Genomic DNA, 21,999 nt, shown 5'->3' with positions numbered 1-21,999 from the left:
AAGGTGATGAGTATGCAAATTACCCGGATTTGAACATTATACAATGTATACATGTATCAAAATATCACATGTATCCCACAAATATGTACAATTATTATGTGTCAATTAAAAAGATAATAAGTTTTTTTAAGATGGCTGTGAAGGTTAATTCTAGGTGTCAACTTGATTAAAGTAAGGAAGGCTGAGAAAGCTATCTTTTTAGGTGTGTCCACAAGGATGTTTCCAGAGAGACTAGCATGAGAGACTGAGGGGACTGGGTGGGAAAGATCCACCCTCAATATGTGGGAACTATCCAATCTGCTAAGCGCCTGGAGAAAACAAAAAAAATGGAGAAAAAAGGCAATCTCCTTTTATTCACTGGAGCTGGGATACACTCTTCTCTCCTGTCCATGGACATCAGAGTGTGAGACTCTTCAGCTTTTTGGTTCCAGCACTTACACCAAGAACACCATCAGCTTCCCTGGTCCTGAAGCCTTCAGACTTGGACTGAGCCATGCTACTGGCATCCAGTTTGCAGATGGCCTATAGTGGAACTTCTCTTCATAATCGCACAAGCTAATTTGCCTAATAAATTTCCTCTCATATATTTATAACATATCCTGTTGATGCTGTCTCTCTGGAAAACCCTAATGCAATGGTAGATGTTTTTAACATAGAGAATTTTTTTTTTTTTTTAATGCCAGAGGAATGGAGAAGAGAAATTTAGTTCACTGTAAAGAAAAAAAAAATATCCAAAAAATAGAAGAGACTATCTTATGAGGCATGTTCCCCACCCCAGGCATGAATTTATCCACTCCTATTCAACATAGTATTGGAAGTACTAGCCAGAGCAATCGGGGAAGAGAAAGAAATAAAGGGCCTCCAGATTGGAAAGATGATGTCAAATTGTCCCTGTTTGCAGATGACATGATCCTATATATACATATATATAGAACAACCTAAAGACTCGACAAAAAAACTCTTAAAGTTGATAAATGATATCAGCAAAGTTGCAGCATACAAAATCAACACGCAAAAATCAGTAGCATTTTTATACTCAAACAATGAACTAGCAGAAAAAGAAATCAAGAAAGCTAGCCCATTTACAATAGTCACCAAAAAAATTAAATACCTAGGAATAAAATTAACCAAGGACATGAAAAATCTCTACAACCAGAACAACAAATCACTGTTGAGAAAAATTAAAGACACACGAAGATGGAAATATATTCTGTGCTCTTGTATTGGAAGAATTAACATTATGGAAATGTCCACATTAACCAAAATGATCTACAGATTCAACACAATCCCAATCAAAATATTAATGAGACTCTTCACAGAAATGGAAAAAACAATCCTAACATTCATATGGAACAAAAAAAGACCCCAAATACCCAAAGCAATCCTGAGCAAAATAAATAAATAAATAACACTACCTGACTTCAAACTATACTACAAAGCTATAGTAACCAAAACAGCATGGTAATGACATAAAAACAGTCATACAGACCAATGGAAGAAAATAGAGAACCAGAAATCATCCCATATACCTATAGTTATCTGATCTTTGACAAAGGCACCAAGAACACAAACTGGGGAAGAGACTGCCTCTTCCATAAATGGTGCTGGGAAAATTGGACATCCACATGCAGAAGAATGAAACTAGACCTGTACCTCTCACCATATACCAAAATCAACTCAAAATGGATTAAAGAATTAAATATATGTCCTGAAACTATAAAACTCCTAAAAGAAAACATAGGGAAAATACTTTAGGAAGTAAGACTGCACACAGACTTTATGAATACGATCCCAAAAGCATAGGCAACCAAAGGAAAAATAAACAAATGGGATAATATCCAACTAAAAAGCATCTGCACAGCAAAAGAAACAATTAACAGAGCAAAAAGACATCCAACAGAATGGGAGAAAATACTTGCAAAATATGCATCCAAAGGATTAATATTCAGAATATATGAGAAATTCAAACAACTTAACAGCAAAAAAACAAGTAACCCAATTAAAAAATGAGCAAAGGAGCTGAACAGGCATTTCTCAAAGGAAGACATACAAATGGCCAACAGACACATGAAAAAATGCTCAACATCACTCAGCATCTGGGAAATGCAAATCAAAACCACACTGAGATATCATCTCACTCCAGTTAGGCTGGTTAATATCCAAAAGACTGAGAATAACAAATGCTGGTGAGGATGTGGAAAAAAGGAACCCTCCTACACTATTGGTGGGACTGTAAAATAGTGCAGCCATTATGGAAAATGGTATTGAGGTTCCTTAAACAACTACAGATAGAACTGCTATATGACCCAGCTATCCCACTGCTGGGTATATACCCAAAGGAATGGAAATCATCATGTCGAAGGGAAACCTTTACTCCCATGTTCATTGCCGCTCTTTTTACGATAGCCAAGAGGTGGAACCAGCCTAAATGCCCATCTTTGGACAAGTGGATAAGGAAAATGTGGTAAATCTACACAATGGAACACCACGCTACTATAAAAAAAGAATGAAATACTACCATTTGCAGCAACATGGATGAACTTAGAGAAAATTATGTTAAGTGAAATAGCCAGGCACAGAAAGAGAAATACCATATATACTTACTTAAATGTGGGAGCTAATAAAAATAAACAAATAAATAGGAAAAGAAAAGACACAACAATCACAATAATTCCTTGAACTTGTTAAGAGAACAAATATGATGTTGATGGGGCTGGGAAAGGGAGGAATTGGTAAAGGGCCACAAAAATCAACTATATTGTATAATGATAAATTTAAAAATAAATTAAAAAATAATAAACAAATGAAGAAAAAAGAAAGATACCACAATCACAATAAGTCACTGAACTTTCAAAAGGAGAGAACAGAACTAAGGCTACTAGAGGTGGAAAGCAGAAGGGAGATGGGGGTTAGCAAGAAATTTGTAAAGGGCCACAAAAAATGACTACATTGTATAATTTTGAATATACTAATTATCCTGGAAAATAAATAAATTTTTTAAATACCTAACATTTGTAAAGTACCCCGTCTGTAATCAGTAAATGCTGCTGTATGAAAATATTTGCTGAAAAGGAAATTACGTATTTTGGTAATAGTTGGCACTCTGCTATGTAAATGGATTCATATGTAAAAAGTTGCTCTTGAGAATGTTCTTGAAAAACTTAGTGAAGACACTTAACTATTAAAAAAAAAATTTCTTCAATTGTTGAAACATGACCTTTAAAGGACCTTCTAGTGCTAAGATCCTGAAACAATGAAGAATACTTCATTAAGGAATTCTTAAGACTTCACATTAATTACTGATTAAATTTGTCAGGGATAAAAGGTTCAACATAGAGAATGTAACATGGCCAGACTTAACTCTGTTTAACATGAATTATAAATTTTACTGGTAATAATTTTCATGCTTTCAATAAGAATAGCAATTCTATGTTTCCTCATATGTTAAATAATGCTAAATTTACAAGCCTATTATATTAATTTATATGCCTATTTTCTAAAATATCTTTAATAAATACATCTGTCAAAATAGTTTTTATCCCCCTTCCCAATGACTTCTATAATTCCATATCAAAATAACACACATTAGATAACTAATATTTTATTTACAGTGTCTCATATTCAGATACCATTTGTGTTCCCTTGAGACTCCAGAACCTAAAATAACTAGTTCTTTAGTAGCTATCCTCAATCTCCCATCCCCTATAAAATATCACAGAAATTAGATGGTAACCAGACACCACTATTAGCCATTGACATTTTCTTCAAGATTATTGGTTAACTTGGTTTCACGAAAACCAAAGAAAACATACTCACATCTTGGCTCAATCCAGAAAAGGTTTTCTGAAGCTCCTTGGCAAATTCCAAGTTATGTAGCACTTCTTCATATTTCTCTACTGCTTCCTATCATATAGGATAAGAAAACATCAATTTTGTGAACTCAGTACAAACATGTACTTAAATAAGTGTTCCTTAAATACAGTAGAGGAGACTTAGGACTTTATGAACTAGCTATTTACTATACATACACAGAAAAGTACTCACTAAAAGAAAAAAGTACAGAGAAAGAGTATTAGTATAAGTTACATAAAGTTACACTTAAAATTCAATTGTCATGCTACAAATTTAATTTTAATGCTAGAATTTTAATTTTTAAATTAGAAATATGAGCCCTAATTCTACCCTATCTATAAAGTCTAAAGTCAGAGAGGCCTGTGGGTTTTAAGAGCACTGAGCAAATAGGATTTCGCTGTCAATATTCATTCACTATTCAAATATATTACACAAGTAGCATGGTGAGTATCACAAACATGAACAAGCAACTTAAGGTCATTTATAACATGGTAGAAAAGACTTGTAAATAATTACCTAAAACAGACAAAGTTAAATATGTACTGCAAAAGAATTAACAAGTAACATCCTACAGGAAATGTAAAAGAGAAAAAAAATTTTTAACATTTCACAGATGAACAAAATTGATAATTAGAAAAGAGGTGGATTTTTTATGGGACTTAAAAAATCTATATGGAAGAAGAAATGGCCAATCTGAAACAGAACAAGATAGGGAATTTGCCCAACCAAATAAAGATATACAGGTTGAGTATCCTTTATATGAAATGCTGGGACAAGTGTTTTCGATTTTACATTTTTTTGAATATTAGAATATTTGCAGAATACATACCAGTTCAGCATCCCTAATGAGAAAATCCAAAATCCAAAATGCTCCAATCAGAATTTCCTTTTCATGTTGCTGCTCAAAAAATTTCGAATTTTGGAGTATTTCAGATTTTCAGATTAAGGATGTTCAACCTGCATTATAAAGTCTTGGTAATTAAAATAGTATAGTATTATGCTTTTAGGTACCTACCCAAAAAGAAACTAAAACACATGTCCACATAAAGATCTGTATGTAAATGTATATAGCAACATAATTCATAATAGCTCCCAACAAAAACCAATCCAAATATCCAGCCAGCAATAAATGGATAAACAAAATTTGGTATATCCATACAATGGAATGCTGGCTAGCAATAAAAAGAAATGAAATATTTATACATGCTATAACATGAATATTATGCTAAGTGAAAGAATCCAGATGCAAAAGACTTTTATATGAAATGTCCAGAAAAGACAAACTTATAGAGCTCAGGGCACAAAAGGGAACTTGTGGGGATGACAGAAATATTCTAAAACTGTATTGTGGTAATAGTTGCATAACTCTACAAATTTACTATAAATCACGACTTGTATACTTAAAGTGAGTTTATTTTGTGGTATGTACATTATACTTCAATAAAGCTGTTAAAAAAATAGTCTGATAATACTAAGTCTTTATAATGATATAGAGCAAAAGGAACTTCTGTGTAATACAGGTATTAGTATAAATTGGTACAATAAATTTGGGAAACAGTTTGAGATTTTTACCTGTGCAGTTAACTATGTGATACCCTACAGCCCAATGACACAGGTATATACCCTGAAAAAAAAATCTTGCACCTGTGTCTCAATAACATATATATAATTGCTCAAAGTAGAGTTGTTAATAGTACCAAAAAAATTACAAGCAACTCAAGCATCGATCTATTTACAGACTACTACTTAACAGAGAAAAATAAATGAAATACAGGTACTTGCATCAGTGTAAAGATCCTAAATATAATAAATGAAAAAGACAAACTGCAGAATATATGGCATAACACCATTTATCATAAAGTACAACAAAGCAACTCTAACAGATTTAAGGGCAATAAACAAGTGCTATCAAAATAAAAGCAAAAAAATGAGGAGGAAAAAGTTCAGTGTCGTGGTTACAGAAAAAAGAAGGGACTAGAAAGGAGCTTCAATGGTGTTGGTAATGTAGTAGTAGGGTTGAGAGGTGGGTTCTGATGCTTTGTTTTGCATTATAAGTAATATGCAATTTTTTCTTTGAACCACATATTTCATAATAATAAAGAGAGAGCTACAGAAACAAGAATAGGCAGATAATATAAACATAGTATACAGTCCTCAGAGGGATGTAGAAATAGAAAGAAATATTCCTCCATATCCACTCCTAAATGGTATTAGATTTGATTCAAGAAAAATAGCATCAGATGGGAACTACCTCAACTTCCCACCATCTAATGTGGATCCATCCTTTCATTCTTCCTTTCTTTACACAGTGAAGAAGGTATCCTTCTACCTATGGCCTAGATCCTATTCAATTCTTCCTTCAAAAGAAACCTTACTTTATGATCCCCTCCTTTAATGTCTTCTAACAGAGAGCTTCTCCCTTTCTGTTGATGCTTATATCAATATTTTAAAAGTTCAAGTCATCCCCAACCTAAATAAGAAATTAAAAGTTCCTCTCTGGCAACTACTTCCTTCCAGTATTAGACAAATTTCAAAAATGTTTACACAGTTTTTACTTTTTCAGACCTCATCGACCTGGATTCTGTTTCTACCATTCCACCAGAACTGTTCTACCTGAAGTCAGCAATGTTAATCCCATCCTTTAAAGCTACAGATCCTTTATAGCTCTCATTTTGGGCACAGCACCTCCCAAAGTAGGCATTTAAAATATTTTGTTGAATGAACAAAAGATAGTTCAGAACATGATCTTAGAGAGCCTCAAACATACTGAAGATTCTGAACAGAATTTTAAACTTTTAAAAGGAATCACGTACTAAGATTTCTGTTTCAAGAAAATAACACTAGAGGCAACGGGACTGGTGAACTGGTAGGTAAGATCTCAAGACAAGTTGATCAATTAGGAAGCTTATGTAAAGCTTAGTTGGCTTGCCTTGACTAGGCCAATATCAATGGAACTACAAAGGAGAGAAGATACAATATTACTTAAAGAGTTTTGTGTAGATACATTAAATACAACATGGGATCAAAGTTAAGCAGCAAGGGATGGGTACCAAATCTTAATTCTTTTACAACAAAAACTTCTGTAGAATCAAAGGCACTGAGTGCCCCTTGCCTACTGCCCAAGAACTTACTTGAATCTTGGTTTTGCATTTCAAATCCAGATCTGAACCAAAACATATATAAGTTACAAATGAAACTCTAAAAACAACTTTATTAGATATTTTTCTTACTATTTAAAAGGACAAATCTTAAAAGAGATTGAGCCATGCAGGCCACAGAGAGTTATATTTACAGTGTTACAAATAGGGCTAGCTGGCTAGCTCAGCTGGTTAAAGTGCAGTGTTACAACAAGGTGGTCAAGGGTTCAGATGCCCATACCAGCCAGACACCAAAAAGAAATAAACAAACCAACAAAAAACAAAAAAGAAGTATTACAAATATCTGTTGGGTTAAAGAAGAAAATCAAACTGAAATTATAAACTTTCTCATGAATATTGGAAATACAGTATTGAACTTAACACAGCTAAAGCACTGCTCGAAGGAAAATTCATAGCCTTCAACAAATTTAGAAAATGAAATTACCATAGTTAGAATATAAAGCAAAAAATAAAAATTAAAAAGGGGGACTGGCTGGTTAGCTTAGCTGGTTACAGTATGGTGCTGATAACACCAAGGTCCAGGGTTCTATCCCCATACTGGCCATCTTCCAAAAATAAACAAGAAGGGGAAAAAAAAGCAAATAAACCAAAGGAAGGCAAAAAAAGATAAACTGAGTAGAAAAGACAGAAAGTGTGGGCTGGCCAGTTAGCTCTCTTGAGAGAGCGTGGTGCTGATTCAGGTCCCCAAACAGGCCAGCTGCCAAAAAAAGAAACAGAAAAGACAAAACGTGGAATAAAATAAATCCAAAAACTGATTTTTGAAAGAAAAGAATACACATATCACTAGATAACTTAAGAAATAAAACGAGAAAATAAAACCACACAAAATTAGAAATAAATGGAAAGTAACTACAGAAATAGGCTGTATTAAACTTTTATTTTAAAAAAACCTACTTTGCCCCAATCTACACACAAAAAAAAATTTTTAAAGGGATGAAATAAGTGATTTTCAAGGAAAAGTTTTTAAAAGTTGACTCCAAAAGAAGAAATTTAAACAAAATTAATTTCCAAAGAAAAAATAGAGAATATTTTCAAAGAGCTCCCACACAAAAAAGAACTAGGCTCAGGCAGTTTCACAGAGGAATCCAACCAAACTTTAAAGACCATGTATAATGGAATCACTGACACAATGTTAAAAAAAAAAAAAAAAAAAAAAAAGGGCCGGCCCTGTGGCACACTCGGGAGCACAGCGGTGCTCCTGCCACAGGTTCGGATCCTATATAGGAATGGCCGGTGCGCTCACTGGCTGAGTGCGGTGCAGACGACACCAAGCCGAGGGTTGCGATCCCCTTACCGGTCACAAAAAGACAAAAAAAAAAAAAGAAAAAAAAAGGAAGGGGTAGATGAATAGTAAGAACAGAGAGGATTTTTAGGGCACTGAAACTATTTTGTATGATACTTTAAGGGCAGATACATTTGCTTTTGTCCAAACCCATAGAATGTACAACACGAAGAGTGAACCCTATTGTAAACTAGGAACTTTGGGTGAATATGACATGTCAATGTAGGCTTATCGAAAGTAACAAATGTACCTCTCTGGTGAAGAAGGCTGATAGTGGAGGAGACTTGTATGTACAGGGTAAGGGGATACATGGGAACTCTCTGTATTTTCCACTCAATTTTCCTATAAACCTAAAACAGCTCAAAAAAAGTCTACTATTAACGGATATAAAATTATAGCTAGATAGTAGGAATAAGTGCTACTGCTCTATAGCACTGTAGGGTGACTATAGTTAACAACAATTTATTGTGTATTTTTAAGTAGCTGTAAGAGAATTCTGAATGTTCCTAACACAAAGAAATGATAAATATTTGAGGTGAGGGATATGCAAATTACCTTGGTTTGATCTTTACACATTGTATATGTGTATCAAAATATTGCTGTATCCCATAAGTATGTACAATTATTGTGTCAATTAAAAAAAATTTTAAACAAAGTAAAAAAATGTGAAGGCAAAATAAAAATGTTTCCAGACATACCAAAAATCAATAAATAAAGTCTATTAAAAAAATAGAAGGGGGCAAAAATAAGGGCCCCCCAAAAGTGGCTATAATAGACTAAGTTACATAAAAAACAGGGAGAAATGAGGAAAGGAGAATGATATATGCTTATTTAGGCTTAAAGAAACTTTGGAAGGAGATCTAAGAATCGATTAACAATCATTATATAATGAGAACTAACCAGAGGAAGGACCATTTTTTTGTGAAAGAAAAACTGCATTTTTTTAATATTTCCTAATTTCTGAACTATGTGAAGTATTACCAATTTTAAAAACTAAACTTAGAGCTTTTTAATACTGCAATACTGACGACAGTTCTGAGAACTATAGATTTTTTTCTTTTGATTTACCTGCATTTTCTAAGTTTTCTACCTTAAATACATGAGGGATCTTCAAAAAGTTCAAGGAAACTGCGTATTATGAAAAAATTATGCATGGATTACAAAAATTTTTTTGCACCAAAAAAAATAAACGCATACTAACTTGTTATAACATGTCTGAAGAAGATCTACTTTCAGGCACCAAGAAAGATAAAACACCAGTTTGAAAACAGCCCCTATCAGAGCAACATAAATTCTGCTAAAACTGAAGCAAGAACAAACATCAAATTTATTATGAAGCTCGAGGGGAAGAATGGTGAAATCACCAATGCTTTACAAAAAAATTTATGGGGAAAATACCCCAAAGAAATCAGCAGTTTACAAATGGGTAACTCATTTTAGGAAGGAACAAGATAATGTTGAAGATGAAGCCTGAAGCAGCAGATCATCCACATAAATTTGTGAGGAAAAAAATTAATCTCGTCTGTGCCCCAATTGAGGAGGATCAACAATTAACAGGAGAAACAATAACCAATACCACAGACATCTCAAATGGTTCACCTTACACAATTCTGACTGAAAAATTACAGTTGGGAAAAACTTTTGCTCAATGGGTGCCAAAACTGTTGCACCCAGATCAGCTGTAGACAAGAACAGAGCTTTCCACGGAAATTTTAAGCAAGCGGCATCAAGATCCACATTTCTTTGAAGAATTGTAACAGGAGATGAAACATGGCTTTACCAATATGATCGTGAATACAAAACACAATCAAAGCCATGGCTACCAAAAGGTGGAAGTGGTCCAGTCAAATCAAAAGCAAACTGATCATGGCAGCAGTTTTTTGGGATATTCAAGGAATTTTGCTTGTTGACTTGCTAGACGGACAAAGAACAATAACATCTGCTTATTATGAGACTGGAGAAAGTTAGCCAAAGCTTTAGCAGAAAAATGCCAGGGAAAGCTTCACGAGAGAGTTCTCCTCAACCATGACAAAGCTCCTGCTCATTCCTCTCTTCAAAAAAAAGGCGATTTTGCAAGAGTTTCAATCATTAGTCATTAGTCCTGATTTGGCTCCTCTGACTTCTTTTTGTTTCCTAATCATAAAAAAAAAATCTCTAAAGAGCCCCCACTTTTCTTCAGTTAATAATATAAAAAAGACTGCATTGGTATGGTTAATTCCCAGGATGCTCAGTTCTTTAGGGATGAACTAAAACAGCCGATATCACCACTTACAAAAGTCTCTTGAACTTGATGGAGCTTATGTTGAAAAATAGTCTACATTTTTTATTTTTATCCTTTAATTCCATGTTTCCACAAACTATTTATTTATTTATTTAGGTGGCTGGCCATTAAGGGGTCTACAGGGCTGTCTAGTTAGCTCAGTTGGTTAGGGTGTCACCTTTGTAACACCAGTAAGAGGTCTACAAACTTTTTGAAGTCCCCCTGTATATTGCTTGCATGAGGGAATGTGGCTTCTCAAAATACCACAAACTCTTAGTCATATCTAAAGACCTAATATTCATTTTATACTTACTAAATCTATAAGTAATAAATATTTGGTTTGCCTACTATATGCTATACACTCTTCTAAGCACTAGGAATACAGCGGTGAACAGACAAGATCCCTACTTTCATGGAACTTACATTGTAAGGGAAGAAGAGAGACAAACACAATAAAACCTTACAATTTGTCAGAAGAGTGCTAACTTCTATTAAGAAAAATAAAGCAAGGAAAGGAGGTAAGGAGTGGAAATGTGGGAATGGGGGTACAGTGTAGTCAGGACAGGCCTTACTAAGGTACTAAGGTGACCTTCAAATAAAAAGCTGAAGGAGATCGGGAATTGAGCCATTTGAACATCTGAAGAAAAAGCATCCCAGGCAATAGGAACAGCATGTACAAAAGCCCTGAAGTAGAAGTGTGCCTGGTATATTTGAGAAACAGCAAGAAGTCCAGTGTAGCTGGAATGGAGCTAGCAGGGTAGAGAAGTGCAGGAAATGCAATAAAAATGTAAAAGGAAGGGGGGAGCATATTTTTTAGTGCTTTGTAGGCCATAGTGAGGATATGTTACCACTCTAATGGGAACCAAGGGGATTTGTGAGCAGAGGAATAACATCTGATTACATGAGAACAGGACACTGAGTCTACTATGTTGAGAACAGACTTGGAGAGGGTAGAAACAGAATAACCTGTGAGGAAGCTATTACAGTTATGCAGATGAAAGATCTTGGACCAGGATGGCAGAAGTAGAATTTATGAAAAATGGTCAGCTTCCTGATTTATTTGAAGGTAGAACTGGCCTGATCTGCTGATGAGTTAGATGTGAGGTATGAGGAAAAAGGAAATGAGAAATTCTCTGAGGTTTTTGGCAACTCCATCCTTCTAGTTGATCAAGCAACCAACTGACATAGTTAAGATTAAAGGAAGAGCACGTTTTGGGGGACAGGAAGAAATCAAGAGATGTCAGATAACTGGATATAGGAATGTAGAGTTCAGAGGACTGATCTGTTGGTGATATAAATATGGCAGTTGTCAGCACATTACTAGAGAAATCAAAGTTTATGTATTTATTATAGAAAATGTGATTACTAAGACAGTAATGAAATACTGATCTTAAAGTTTGTCTGGCTGGAGCTCTGAAATATAGCATATCCTTGACATTTCTTAAGAGAGCAATCATGAGAACAATCAATCCTCCCATTGCCCATGTTTCCCAAAAATAAAGAACACTACTGTAACAAAACACTTCATTGAAGAATGTTTACCCAAAGAAGTTTTATCACTTTAAGAGTTATTGAACACACCATAACTACTTGAAAACAAAGCCACATTGAAATGCTGAATGTCCAGCTAAGTCCTCTCACCAGCTAAGTGAGCACACCATTCCAGAGCTTACACAATTCAAATCTATGCCTCAGCAAAATTATAACTTACTACATCACAAAAATTCTGGGTCAGTGAAGAAGAGTCAATATGGCAAGGGAAAAGTCCTTGAATGCCAGTAACTATGATATACAACCAAAAACTTTAGTTGAAATCTCCTATAATCCCATGCTGAGAAAAATAACCACTCAACATGTTATATACATGTCCAGATTTTATTAAACATGTATGTATTACAAAATTGGATCATTCAAGACATACTATTTTATAACCTGCATTTTCCCCTTTAATGTTTTATGAATAGTCTTATGTCAAATATATTTCTAAGACTTATTATTTTATTTTAGAAACCACCAAAATATATTTAACTGTATCTCCTCTTTTTGAACAAATAAGCTATTTCCACTTTCTCTATATAATAAATAGCATGGCAATAAAAATCCAGTCATAAAAAAAAGTGTTGAAAAAGATAAAAGACTAGATCAAATAACTTTTAAATAAACTTTGTCCCTTCTTAGCCAGGAGATGTGATCAAGTCAAAATGGCAAACACCAATGAAGCATTTCTTTCTTTCTATAGTGTAAAAACTCTCCTTCACAAAAGAAAGACCACAGTAGTGCAGTGGTCTTACAGAGGGAGGGAACATTAGTAGGGCTGCAAAGCAGAGGGGGGGGGGGTTGAGGACAATTGGGTGGGGACACGGGGTATAAAAGCAATTTGTTAATCTGTATCTCATGAATATTCATAATAAAAATAAATAAATAATTTTTTAAAACTCTTCACAAATTAAATAAAATTTGCAATTAACAGGTATACCATGGACAACTTAAACAATGACAAAAAAACTGTAAATAGTCTAATATTTCTAGTAAGGTTTAAAAAAAGGCCAGATATTTATCAGATAAACATGCCTCCTGAGAGGGGACATGGAAACCTAGGATTAAAAAGTAAGGAAAAACCATAAAAGGAATTAAGGGGAAGCAACTGGAGAAAACTTAGGCAAGCTATAGTAAATATTCTTTTACACTTTAGAGCAGAAAGATATCAGGTCTAGAAAATACCAGTGAAGACCTGACAGCTAGAGTATTCCCTTTTCTCCTTAGTCCACACTAGCATAAGTTGTATTAAAATCTGTATAGTAATTCTTAGTGACAGTCGACATTTTCATTCCTATTTAACAACCTACATCCACACCATCTACTAGTCCAAGAGAAATACACCCAAATCTATCAGATCTAATAGATAAAGACATCCTAAGTCTTTCAAAAAATCCAGTGATTCTAACTCTCTTTTTGGCCTATCAAGTATCTGGTCTCATTAAATCCACCCAGAGTTTTATTAAGAAAAAGAAACCAGCAAGTCTGACCAAGGATCATAAACCACTCACCAACTGGTCTGGATTAAGTTGCTCTCCATTTTTCAGGCGATCCTTGTAATCTTCCAGTTTGAGCTACAAAAGAGAAACTTGTATCTACTACAGTCTGATATAAAATTCTGAAGAATAAATACCAGACTTTGTTTCCCATGAAAACAAAGTTCTTCAAGTAAGCTATCAATCTGCAAGAATACCATTTTACAAGCCAATTTTGGATGAGTTCCAGTCAGGGAGAAAAAAATACACAGAATAACATCAGTGTGTAATTAGAGTACTTCACACACAAGGACTTAACCTAGTCAATTATATGCTCCTAACCCAGCAGTGTTCAATCAGGGGCAATTTTGTCCTACAGAGATAACTGGCAATATCTGGAGATATTTCAGTTATCACAATTCAGTGGGATGGGAGGGATGTGGAGTGTGCTACTGGCATCTTGTGGGTAGAGGCCAGGGATGTACCTAAACATCCTACAACACACAGGACAACCCCTCACAGCAAAGAATTATCTGGCACAAAATGTCAATAATGGTATTGAGGTTAAGAAGTTCTGCTCTAACCTCATGCTTAAACTATTAAAGTCACCTGTTGAATTATGTGACATTTTCCTAATAGGAAACTTCCTAATGGAAATACAGAAATGTAAAAGATTTCTTTTCTAGCATTATGGTAACCTCAACTTGAAACTATTTTCTATACTAAATTTGACATTTAAGGAAACACACTAAAAATAAATTGCATTTATTGGCCCCACAATAATAACATAAACCCACTATAGTGTTCTAAAAGCATTTTTTTTAGGCTCCTCATATATTGGCTTTATACTCTTAAAATGCTTTCCCAGAAGCTTGGGAAAAAAAGTGCTGGTACTTTTAGGTAGGTATTCAAAATTAAAGAGGTTGAGAGCTGGCCAGTTAGCTCTGTCAGTTAGAGCACAGTCTTGTAACACCAAGGTCAAAGGGTTCAGATCCCTGTACCAGTGAGCCACCAAAAAAAAAAAAAAAGAAAAAAAAATTAAAGAGGTTAAGCTAGAGAAAGTATACCTATATATAGTTCTTCCACCAGAGGGAAGCCATTCATGAGTCTCCATCAATAGATCCTGCTTTGACCAGTTCTCACAGTGGAAGGGAATTTGTGCTGACCCAGGCACACTCACCTTACCACGCTTGTGATCAACTGCATGCATTCAAAAGATAAATGGTGAGAGCTACAGAGAAGCTACTAGCAACTGGCCCTTCTTCACTACTTTCCTAGCTTAAAAAAAAAAAAAAAAGAGTCAACCAGACTCTTAAGAATCTCTTTATACCCCTCTGTTAAAAAGCAACACTCCTAAGTTTATCTAGGTTTTAGCACAAAAATATTTGAGTGTGTAGGTCCATATAGCTAATCACTAAACCTTACCTGTCAGAAGCAGAAGAGAAATCATGACACAACAAAGTAATGTGGCTGTTTCAAAGGTTACATGACTCAGGAAATGAAGAATGATTTGGATCTTTACATCAGCATTTAATGAAATATTAGGATGGTAATAATTCCTGGGTCTCTTTACAAGGCTGTCTACAATGCTTTCACCTACCAATCTTAAAGCATCACCTAGCAACGCAAAAATTAGTGCTAAAGAATTTTCTGGCTCTCCCATGGTTAAAGCTTCCAATGACTGCAGCAGCTATACTGCAATATCAACTGCTGCATAAAGTCACAAGGAAAACAAGCTAAAAAAAATCAAGCTATTACTCATCTATGAAAAGAAACATTAATACTACACTCAAGGAATTAATCTGACCTAAAACAGCTAGCTCTTCAAGTATTTCAACAGCACCATGCATAATAATCTTATTATGAATATTTCATTTGTGTTGACAAATGAAACAGAAAATTTTTAATAAATCTAATATTTAGTCTACTTGCTTGTTTTCAGGCAGCTAATCTCAAGGTTATTTAGGAAAGAACACCTATGAGCCCTGACAGAAAAAAAAGTAAGCTCCTTAACTCTTGTTCAAGATGGTGCATATACAGGAGTGGGAGGAAAAAAAAAAGTTACCTTCTTTTTCTCGATGTTTCTAATTTTGTGTTTAAGGCATATGAGTCCATTATCAATATAGGTCTCGTATGCTTGGGAAGGAGATGCAGCAGAACTGAGAGCAGACTGCAGGGGGCTGGTGGCCCGCTGGCTTTCCCCATGCTGATTGTGGTTCACTTGGGGCTTGGCTGACTTCATATTCCCCTCTGTTCCCTCCTCTGAATGGCCTGAAGGAGACTGGTAACCAAAAGGGGATGAAGAGAGTTGCACCATTGAAACAGATGAGGCTGAAGGAGGGGAGGGGGTTGGAAAGTTAAGTATAAAAGTAAATTGGAATTGGGACTAGAGGAACACAGTCAGGCATTAATTTCCCTGGAAAGTCTATACCCACTTCCTTAAAATTCTCACAGAAGTGAGTTCAACTCCAATGGTGCGTCAGATACTGTACCTCCATCCCACTACTTTTGAGGTAATCAGTGCCAAGCACTGGCCAGTAAGAACAGCCTTTACTAGACAAAATCTACAACATTGGGGATGTTTCCAGAAATGCGATTTTTCCACATAGGGAGGAAGAACTGCTCATCAAGCAATGGCTTCAGAGCTCCTCTTCTCTCATGAGGGCAAACCACATCTTGAATAATTTCTATGGTCAAGTGATGACAAAAAAAAGTAAGCTTTTCACATTGGGACCTTAAGGCAGCCATTCGAACCTCTTTATACGATCCCTCACCACCAGCCCCAATCTCAGTCATGAAGGACATTTAAAAGAAAATCCCAAGCACAATTCTTTTATAGGTTTCTCTACTAACGGAACCAGCATCTCCTTGAACCGGCAAGTCCATCACTACCGGACTTTGTAGCCAGTGCTCTCTCAAGCTGCGAACACCCCAGTCGATTTTCGGTTTTGTTTAGACAAACCTGTACCCACTCACATCCAACCGCTCTAAGGGCTCATCCTAGCGAGCCTTCCACTGCCTTCACCAGTGGCCCTTGGGCACTGAGGTACCCGTCCCTTCCATCTCACTGCCTTTAGGAGCATCCCCAAAGCAAGGGCATAAGAGGCCCCGTGCACACCAGCGCTGACCCCCCTCGAGTCCCCGCAGGAGTCCGCATGAGGGGCCCCTCTACCAAGCAGTCACTCAGCGCCTGAAGGCACCGACCCACGCCCTTCCCGCCCTCCGGACCCTGGGGCCCCTTCTGCAAGGTCGCTAGGGAGGCCGACCTGAAGGAAACTCACGAGCCGCTGCCCTCGAGGGCCCCGCCCCGGGGATGCCGAGCCACCCCGCCGCGGCGGCCGCCGGGACCTGCCCACCCTCGCCAGGCCGGCCGTCCTCCCCACCCCCCGCCGCCGCGCCAACCGAGGCCGCCGCAGCCCGGCTTCACCTCCCCAAGCCGCCGAGGCCGCCGCCGCCGCCGCTGCCGCAGCCCGGGCCCGCCTTCGAAAGCCGGCGGGAGCCAGGAGAGCTGCGGAGGTGGAGCAGCGCCACCCCGCACCCGCGTCTCCTCCTCCCGTCCCCTCCCTCGCCCCTCCCTGTCCTCGCCCGCGGCGTCTGCTGCGCCGGGGGCTCCGCCGACTCAGCCGCTCGCACCCAGGCCCGCCCTTTCCGCCACACGGCTTACATAGGCCGCGCCCCGCCCCCCGCCGCGCGCGCCCTCAGGCCGCTGACTCCGCCTCCTTCCGGTGACCCCGCCCAGGCGGCCGGCGGTCTCGGCCCGCGAGGCGTCAGTTCGCTTCCCGGCTGGGGCTGGCAAGCGGTCGGAAGAGGGCGCGTTCTCCCCGCAGTTGCTCAGGTTGCGGGGCACCAGATAGGCCCGGGGTGATGCGGGGAGCTGCCGGGACGTGAACTGCGCAGCTCAGCCCGGCCGCTCTTGATTGCACCCAGCATGTTGTCTGCGCGACCTTGAACAGGTGATTCCAGTCACTCGGAAAGAGCAGCGCGCCCTTTGTGGATTTGCCAGAGAACCCGAGCTTAAGACTCTGGTAGGTTGGGTGAGCGCTCTTGAAATGCAAGGGCGCCTTTGCCCCTCAGATAACGTCCTTCTCTGTAGGATGGGGGAAATCCCCCTTTCCTCACAGGACACTGACTCAGCCTGCAAGAGCAGAGTGCCCCAAGTCAACATTGCCATAAAGACGGAGTAGGTGACGCCGCAGCCTTCGATAGCAGGATTATGTTTATTTAGGCTGTTATTTGTTGCTGTGAAACAGATCGATCCACTGGCACTCAGAAGTGGTAAAAAAAAAAAAAAAAAAAAAAAAATGTTGTGAGGCTGCATAAAATTAAGAGAAAAGGCTGTGGAAACACATAAGAGTTTCTGAAGGAAAGAATGGTGTTACTCGTACCAAATGAGGTGGAAAAAAAAAAAAAAAAGAAATACCCAGGAGCATCTTGCCCGGAACATGTGTCCATCTGTTTCACCACATGGAATTGTTTGAGGTCTACCCCTGAGGCTCTGATAAAAATTATTTAGACTAGCAAGAGAAAAACAAAAATTAGAAGAATAATCAAGGAAACAAAAACCCAATTTAAAAAGCCTTAGCCAAACCCACACAAAAATTATCTTGATTTTGACGTTTCTTGATACCATATTTTGTAATTTATGATCTGTATTCTTTTCAGTCCCTGGTGACAGAATGTACTTTAATGCTGCATTTTTCAACTTTGAATCTCTAAATCCCCTATGTGACCTTAAGGGTCAGACAAATAAAAAATAGATTGTCTATTCGTCTCATTGTTTATAACCAGAGAAAAAACAGAAGCTGCTGAACAAGAGGGAAGGAAAGCTATGTCTTCATCCTTAATGAGACAAAGGACAGTGGACATAATAAGAAAAATGTGAAGGACACACTTTTGGATCAATGAGTTGGCACAAAGTTACAACGTGGGTTATGCCTTTTGTAACCTTAACCAATCATGAACATAAAAATGTCTTTCAGTTGGATTAATCATGAAATGTTTGCCTTCTAATTTACCAGGCAAAAACTATCCCTTTGGTCATATAGATCTGGCCATAGATCCTAAATATTTCATTAAATGGAATAACTCTGGATAAATCTATATAGATTTATTTCCCAATACCGATGGTGAAAATGAATCAAGAAGGAATACAAGAGCAAAAATAATTAAAGCTCAAGTCCAGTAAGGTACAGTCTGTGTCAGCATAGTATGACATTGGTAGGAGAATGTACCACAATAGGTAATGTTGCAGCAATGTCTTCTGAAAAAATGAAAAAGGTAATTGAGAAAAAAAGCTTTCCTGCCAGAGGAGATCTTTTAAAGCCAATGAATATGGCTTATTTTGAAAGCACATGTCAGGGGTTTGGTTTATTTTCCCCTCCCCTCCTCCCTGTTTTCTATAATATCTTGATTTGTCTTACCAACTGTGAGGTAGTATTTGTGGGATGCCACCTCCAAGCTAAGCAAGAAATTATATTTGAAATATGATAAAAAGTGTTGTTTCAAATCAGTGAGGGAAGAAAACATTCATTCATTCATTCATTCATTCAACTGATATTTATTGGGCACCTGCTATGTGTTGGGTGACAGAGATATAATGGTCAGTGGGACAATATAGCCCCTGCCCTCATGGAGCTGAGTGGGAGTTCAATAAAAGCTGCAGGTATAAATGGCAAAAACAGCTAAATCAATAAAATAGAAAGACAAAAATATTAATGACGTATAATGGATGGTTTGATTTCTGCAGAAACAGCCAGACTTTACATCCCTTGAAAATGTGAAGATCTTAAATATGCATTGTCTGGCAAATGTATGGTTCCTGCAGGCATAGTTATGCTGTGGTCCCTTAAAATCAATGTAGCTTCATTTTGTTGAAACTGGAAAGATTAATTCACTAAAGGATGTGAAAGCTGGTAGCATATGAGTAGAGATATGAGAAATTATCTTGGATACTTTGTTATGAGTGATAGAAATCTGTTTCTCAGTGGCTCTACAGGGCTCTGTGAAGAGGTGCCACACACAAAAAAGATAAGTGACCAACAAAAATTACAAGAAGGCTAAGAAACACAGAGACTCCAAGGGAACAGTTAACATAAGATGTTTAAAAACATTGTGCTTTCACATACTTTCAGATTCATACTCTTCAAATATTTGAGGAGAGAAACTTTTCATGAATGTAAACAACTGAGCAATATAGACCTTGGATAGGAAAAAAAAAGTTGCCATAACAGTTTAAAGCATTTTTGAGAGAGTTCCTAGTTTCTAAGATTAATATTTTTGCGGGCTTATTTTTTTCTTGAAATTACAATTACACATTCCTAGTAGTGTTTTCTTTTCTTTTTTTTTTTTTTTTTTCATTACTGTGGCTGGCCAGTAACAGGGATTGAACCCTGGACCTTGGTATTATCAACACCACACTCTAACCAACTGAACTAACTGGCCACCTACTAGTAGTTCTATTTATACTGTTTTTTCTGTTAGAATTAATACGTTAATAGTGCTTCACCATTAAGTGTCTTTGAAATAAAAGTTCGTTAGGAGAGGAATAAGTGTAGAACTTGTGAATGTGTGTGTAGTTAAATCAATAATATCAAACTGATAAAAATAAGATTTTTGTCCAACTTTGAAATATTGTAAAGTGTCAACAGGCTGGACTCTGGAGCCAGACACACCTGGATTTGATTCTTATTTCTGCTCCTCACTAACTGAGTGATCTTGGGCAAGTTACCTGAATTTTCTGGGTTTCAGTTCCTTCGGCTGTAAAACAGAGATAATAATACCTGTTTAATGGCATTGTTAAGCTTCATTCCATTTATGAAAAAGCTTATGTCTGGAAAATAGGCCATAAAAACATGTATCCTCCACAGAGGTATCTTCATTTGCTTTTTTGCCATAGTATGAAGCCCCGCACTTCTGCTAGCCTGAGGAGAACCAGAGAACTCTGAATTTTAGGACTATGAAAGCTCTCCCCTTATTTTAAAGATAGGATAAATAAAGCTTCTGGACACTTGGGAGTTTTCTGAGGCCCTAAAGATTCTAGGTCTCCTGCCCTCTAATGCAATGTGCATTCCCTGGCTGCCTCCACAGTGGGATAAATAAAGACTAGAAGGCAATTATACCAGCAGAATTGAAACCAAAGAGAATAAACAATTCACTGTTACTATATCTTTAAAAGAATTCGTTCAATAAGACATTTAAAATAGTCATATCTTTTGATCCAATAGCCTTTATTTTCCTTATTTTAGGAATCTCCCCTATGGAAATAATCAGAGATGCACACAATAATTTATTTATAAAAATTTTTATAAGTGGTAGGAAATTTTAAGCAACAACCTAGACCTTCAACAGTAGAGGAAAGGCTACATAATGTGACTCTAAACCCTGAATTTTAATTCAGACAGTACCATTCATCTTTTCAAAGAATATTCAATGACATGAGATTATATGAAATGGAAGAAAGGCAGGCTAAAAATACGATATGAAACCTTATTTAGTATGATTGTGATTTTGTAAAATATTTCATTTTAAATATGTAAAGAAAAGGCTGGAAGATATTTTCCACTTTTTTTTATACCATATGTTTATTTTTTATATCAAATGAGAAAAAAAGTTTCTCGAAAACATGAAAACTATCCCCGCTAGAGGTAACCATTAACTTTTTGCTTACATCCTTCAGACTTATTCCCAAGCAAATATTTATATAATTTTTTTACAAAAATGGGAATGTACTAAGCATTCTGTAATTCTGCTACTTTGACTTAAAATGTAGTAAGCATCTTTCTAGTAAAACAAATTTTAACTTGGTTATCTTTGGGAAGTGGAATTTCACATGATTTTAATTCTCTTCTTTTTATTTTCCTGGGAACGAGTTAGAAATTAGAAAAATAATAAATAATGCTTTTAAGTAAGACATTACTTAACAGAAATGTTAATTATCCAAATGGGAACCACAAAAATATAATAGTAAATGTTTGAATAAGTGGAAACCTACAAAATTCTTCCTCCTATAGAAGGACTAGTATTCTCAATGAAATATGAAAAGTCACTCAAATAGTAAGTCTAATATAGTACAAGATATTTTGTAATTTGAAAAAATACTTTTTGCCCATTATCACTTTGTGACCCTTGAATTTCTCACATAAGTTATTTGCTCATTTCTAATAAGCAATATGTCTAAAATGAGTTCTGTTTCTCAGATATGACATCAAAAGCAGAAGCAACAAAAGAAAACATAGAGACTAGCTGCTTTTGCAGCAGCCATGGCAATTGTGGTGGCTATGGAGGACTACCTGTGTTAAAATGGTGTTTTTGATGTGCTCTTTACCTGGTTGTGGCTGGGTTCATCTTCCCCCCGCTAGGCAACAAACCAACAGAGGAACAGTTAATCTATCAGATGGAGAGAACAAATCTATGGTTATTAGATGGGAGAGGGGGAGG

At 36.8% G+C, this 21,999-nt stretch overlaps 1 protein-coding gene across 13 annotated transcripts in view; it reads right to left on the bottom strand.

Annotated features, from left to right (window-relative positions):
• CAPRIN2 (caprin family member 2) overlaps nucleotides 1-17,105 on the bottom strand; it is a 50,741-nt gene extending 33,636 nt beyond the window's left edge. For 5 of the 13 annotated variants that reach the window (XM_063074712.1, XM_063074714.1, XM_063074715.1 and 2 more), the window contains exons 1-4: nucleotides 16,991-17,105; nucleotides 15,629-15,894; nucleotides 13,600-13,662; nucleotides 3,817-3,903 (exon numbers count right to left, since the gene is read on the bottom strand). In XM_063074712.1, the coding sequence (XP_062930782.1) occupies nucleotides 3,817-3,903; nucleotides 13,600-13,662; nucleotides 15,629-15,880 (402 nt within the window). In that variant the 5' untranslated portion in view covers nucleotides 15,881-15,894; nucleotides 16,991-17,105. Of the gene's footprint in view, nucleotides 1-3,816; nucleotides 3,904-13,599; nucleotides 13,663-15,628; nucleotides 15,895-16,829; nucleotides 16,894-16,990 lie in introns of those variants that run through there. The other 8 variants (XM_063074709.1, XM_063074708.1, XM_063074710.1 and 5 more) reach the window with 4 other exon arrangements.
• Between the last annotated feature and the right edge of the window lie 4,894 nt (nucleotides 17,106-21,999).

This window comes from Cynocephalus volans, chromosome 12, assembly GCF_027409185.1.
Source record: "Cynocephalus volans isolate mCynVol1 chromosome 12, mCynVol1.pri, whole genome shotgun sequence".
Taxonomy (NCBI): Eukaryota; Metazoa; Chordata; class Mammalia; order Dermoptera; family Cynocephalidae; genus Cynocephalus; species Cynocephalus volans.
Note: the sequence above shows the minus strand (reverse complement) of the source record. Positions and strands in the feature narration are given on the sequence as shown.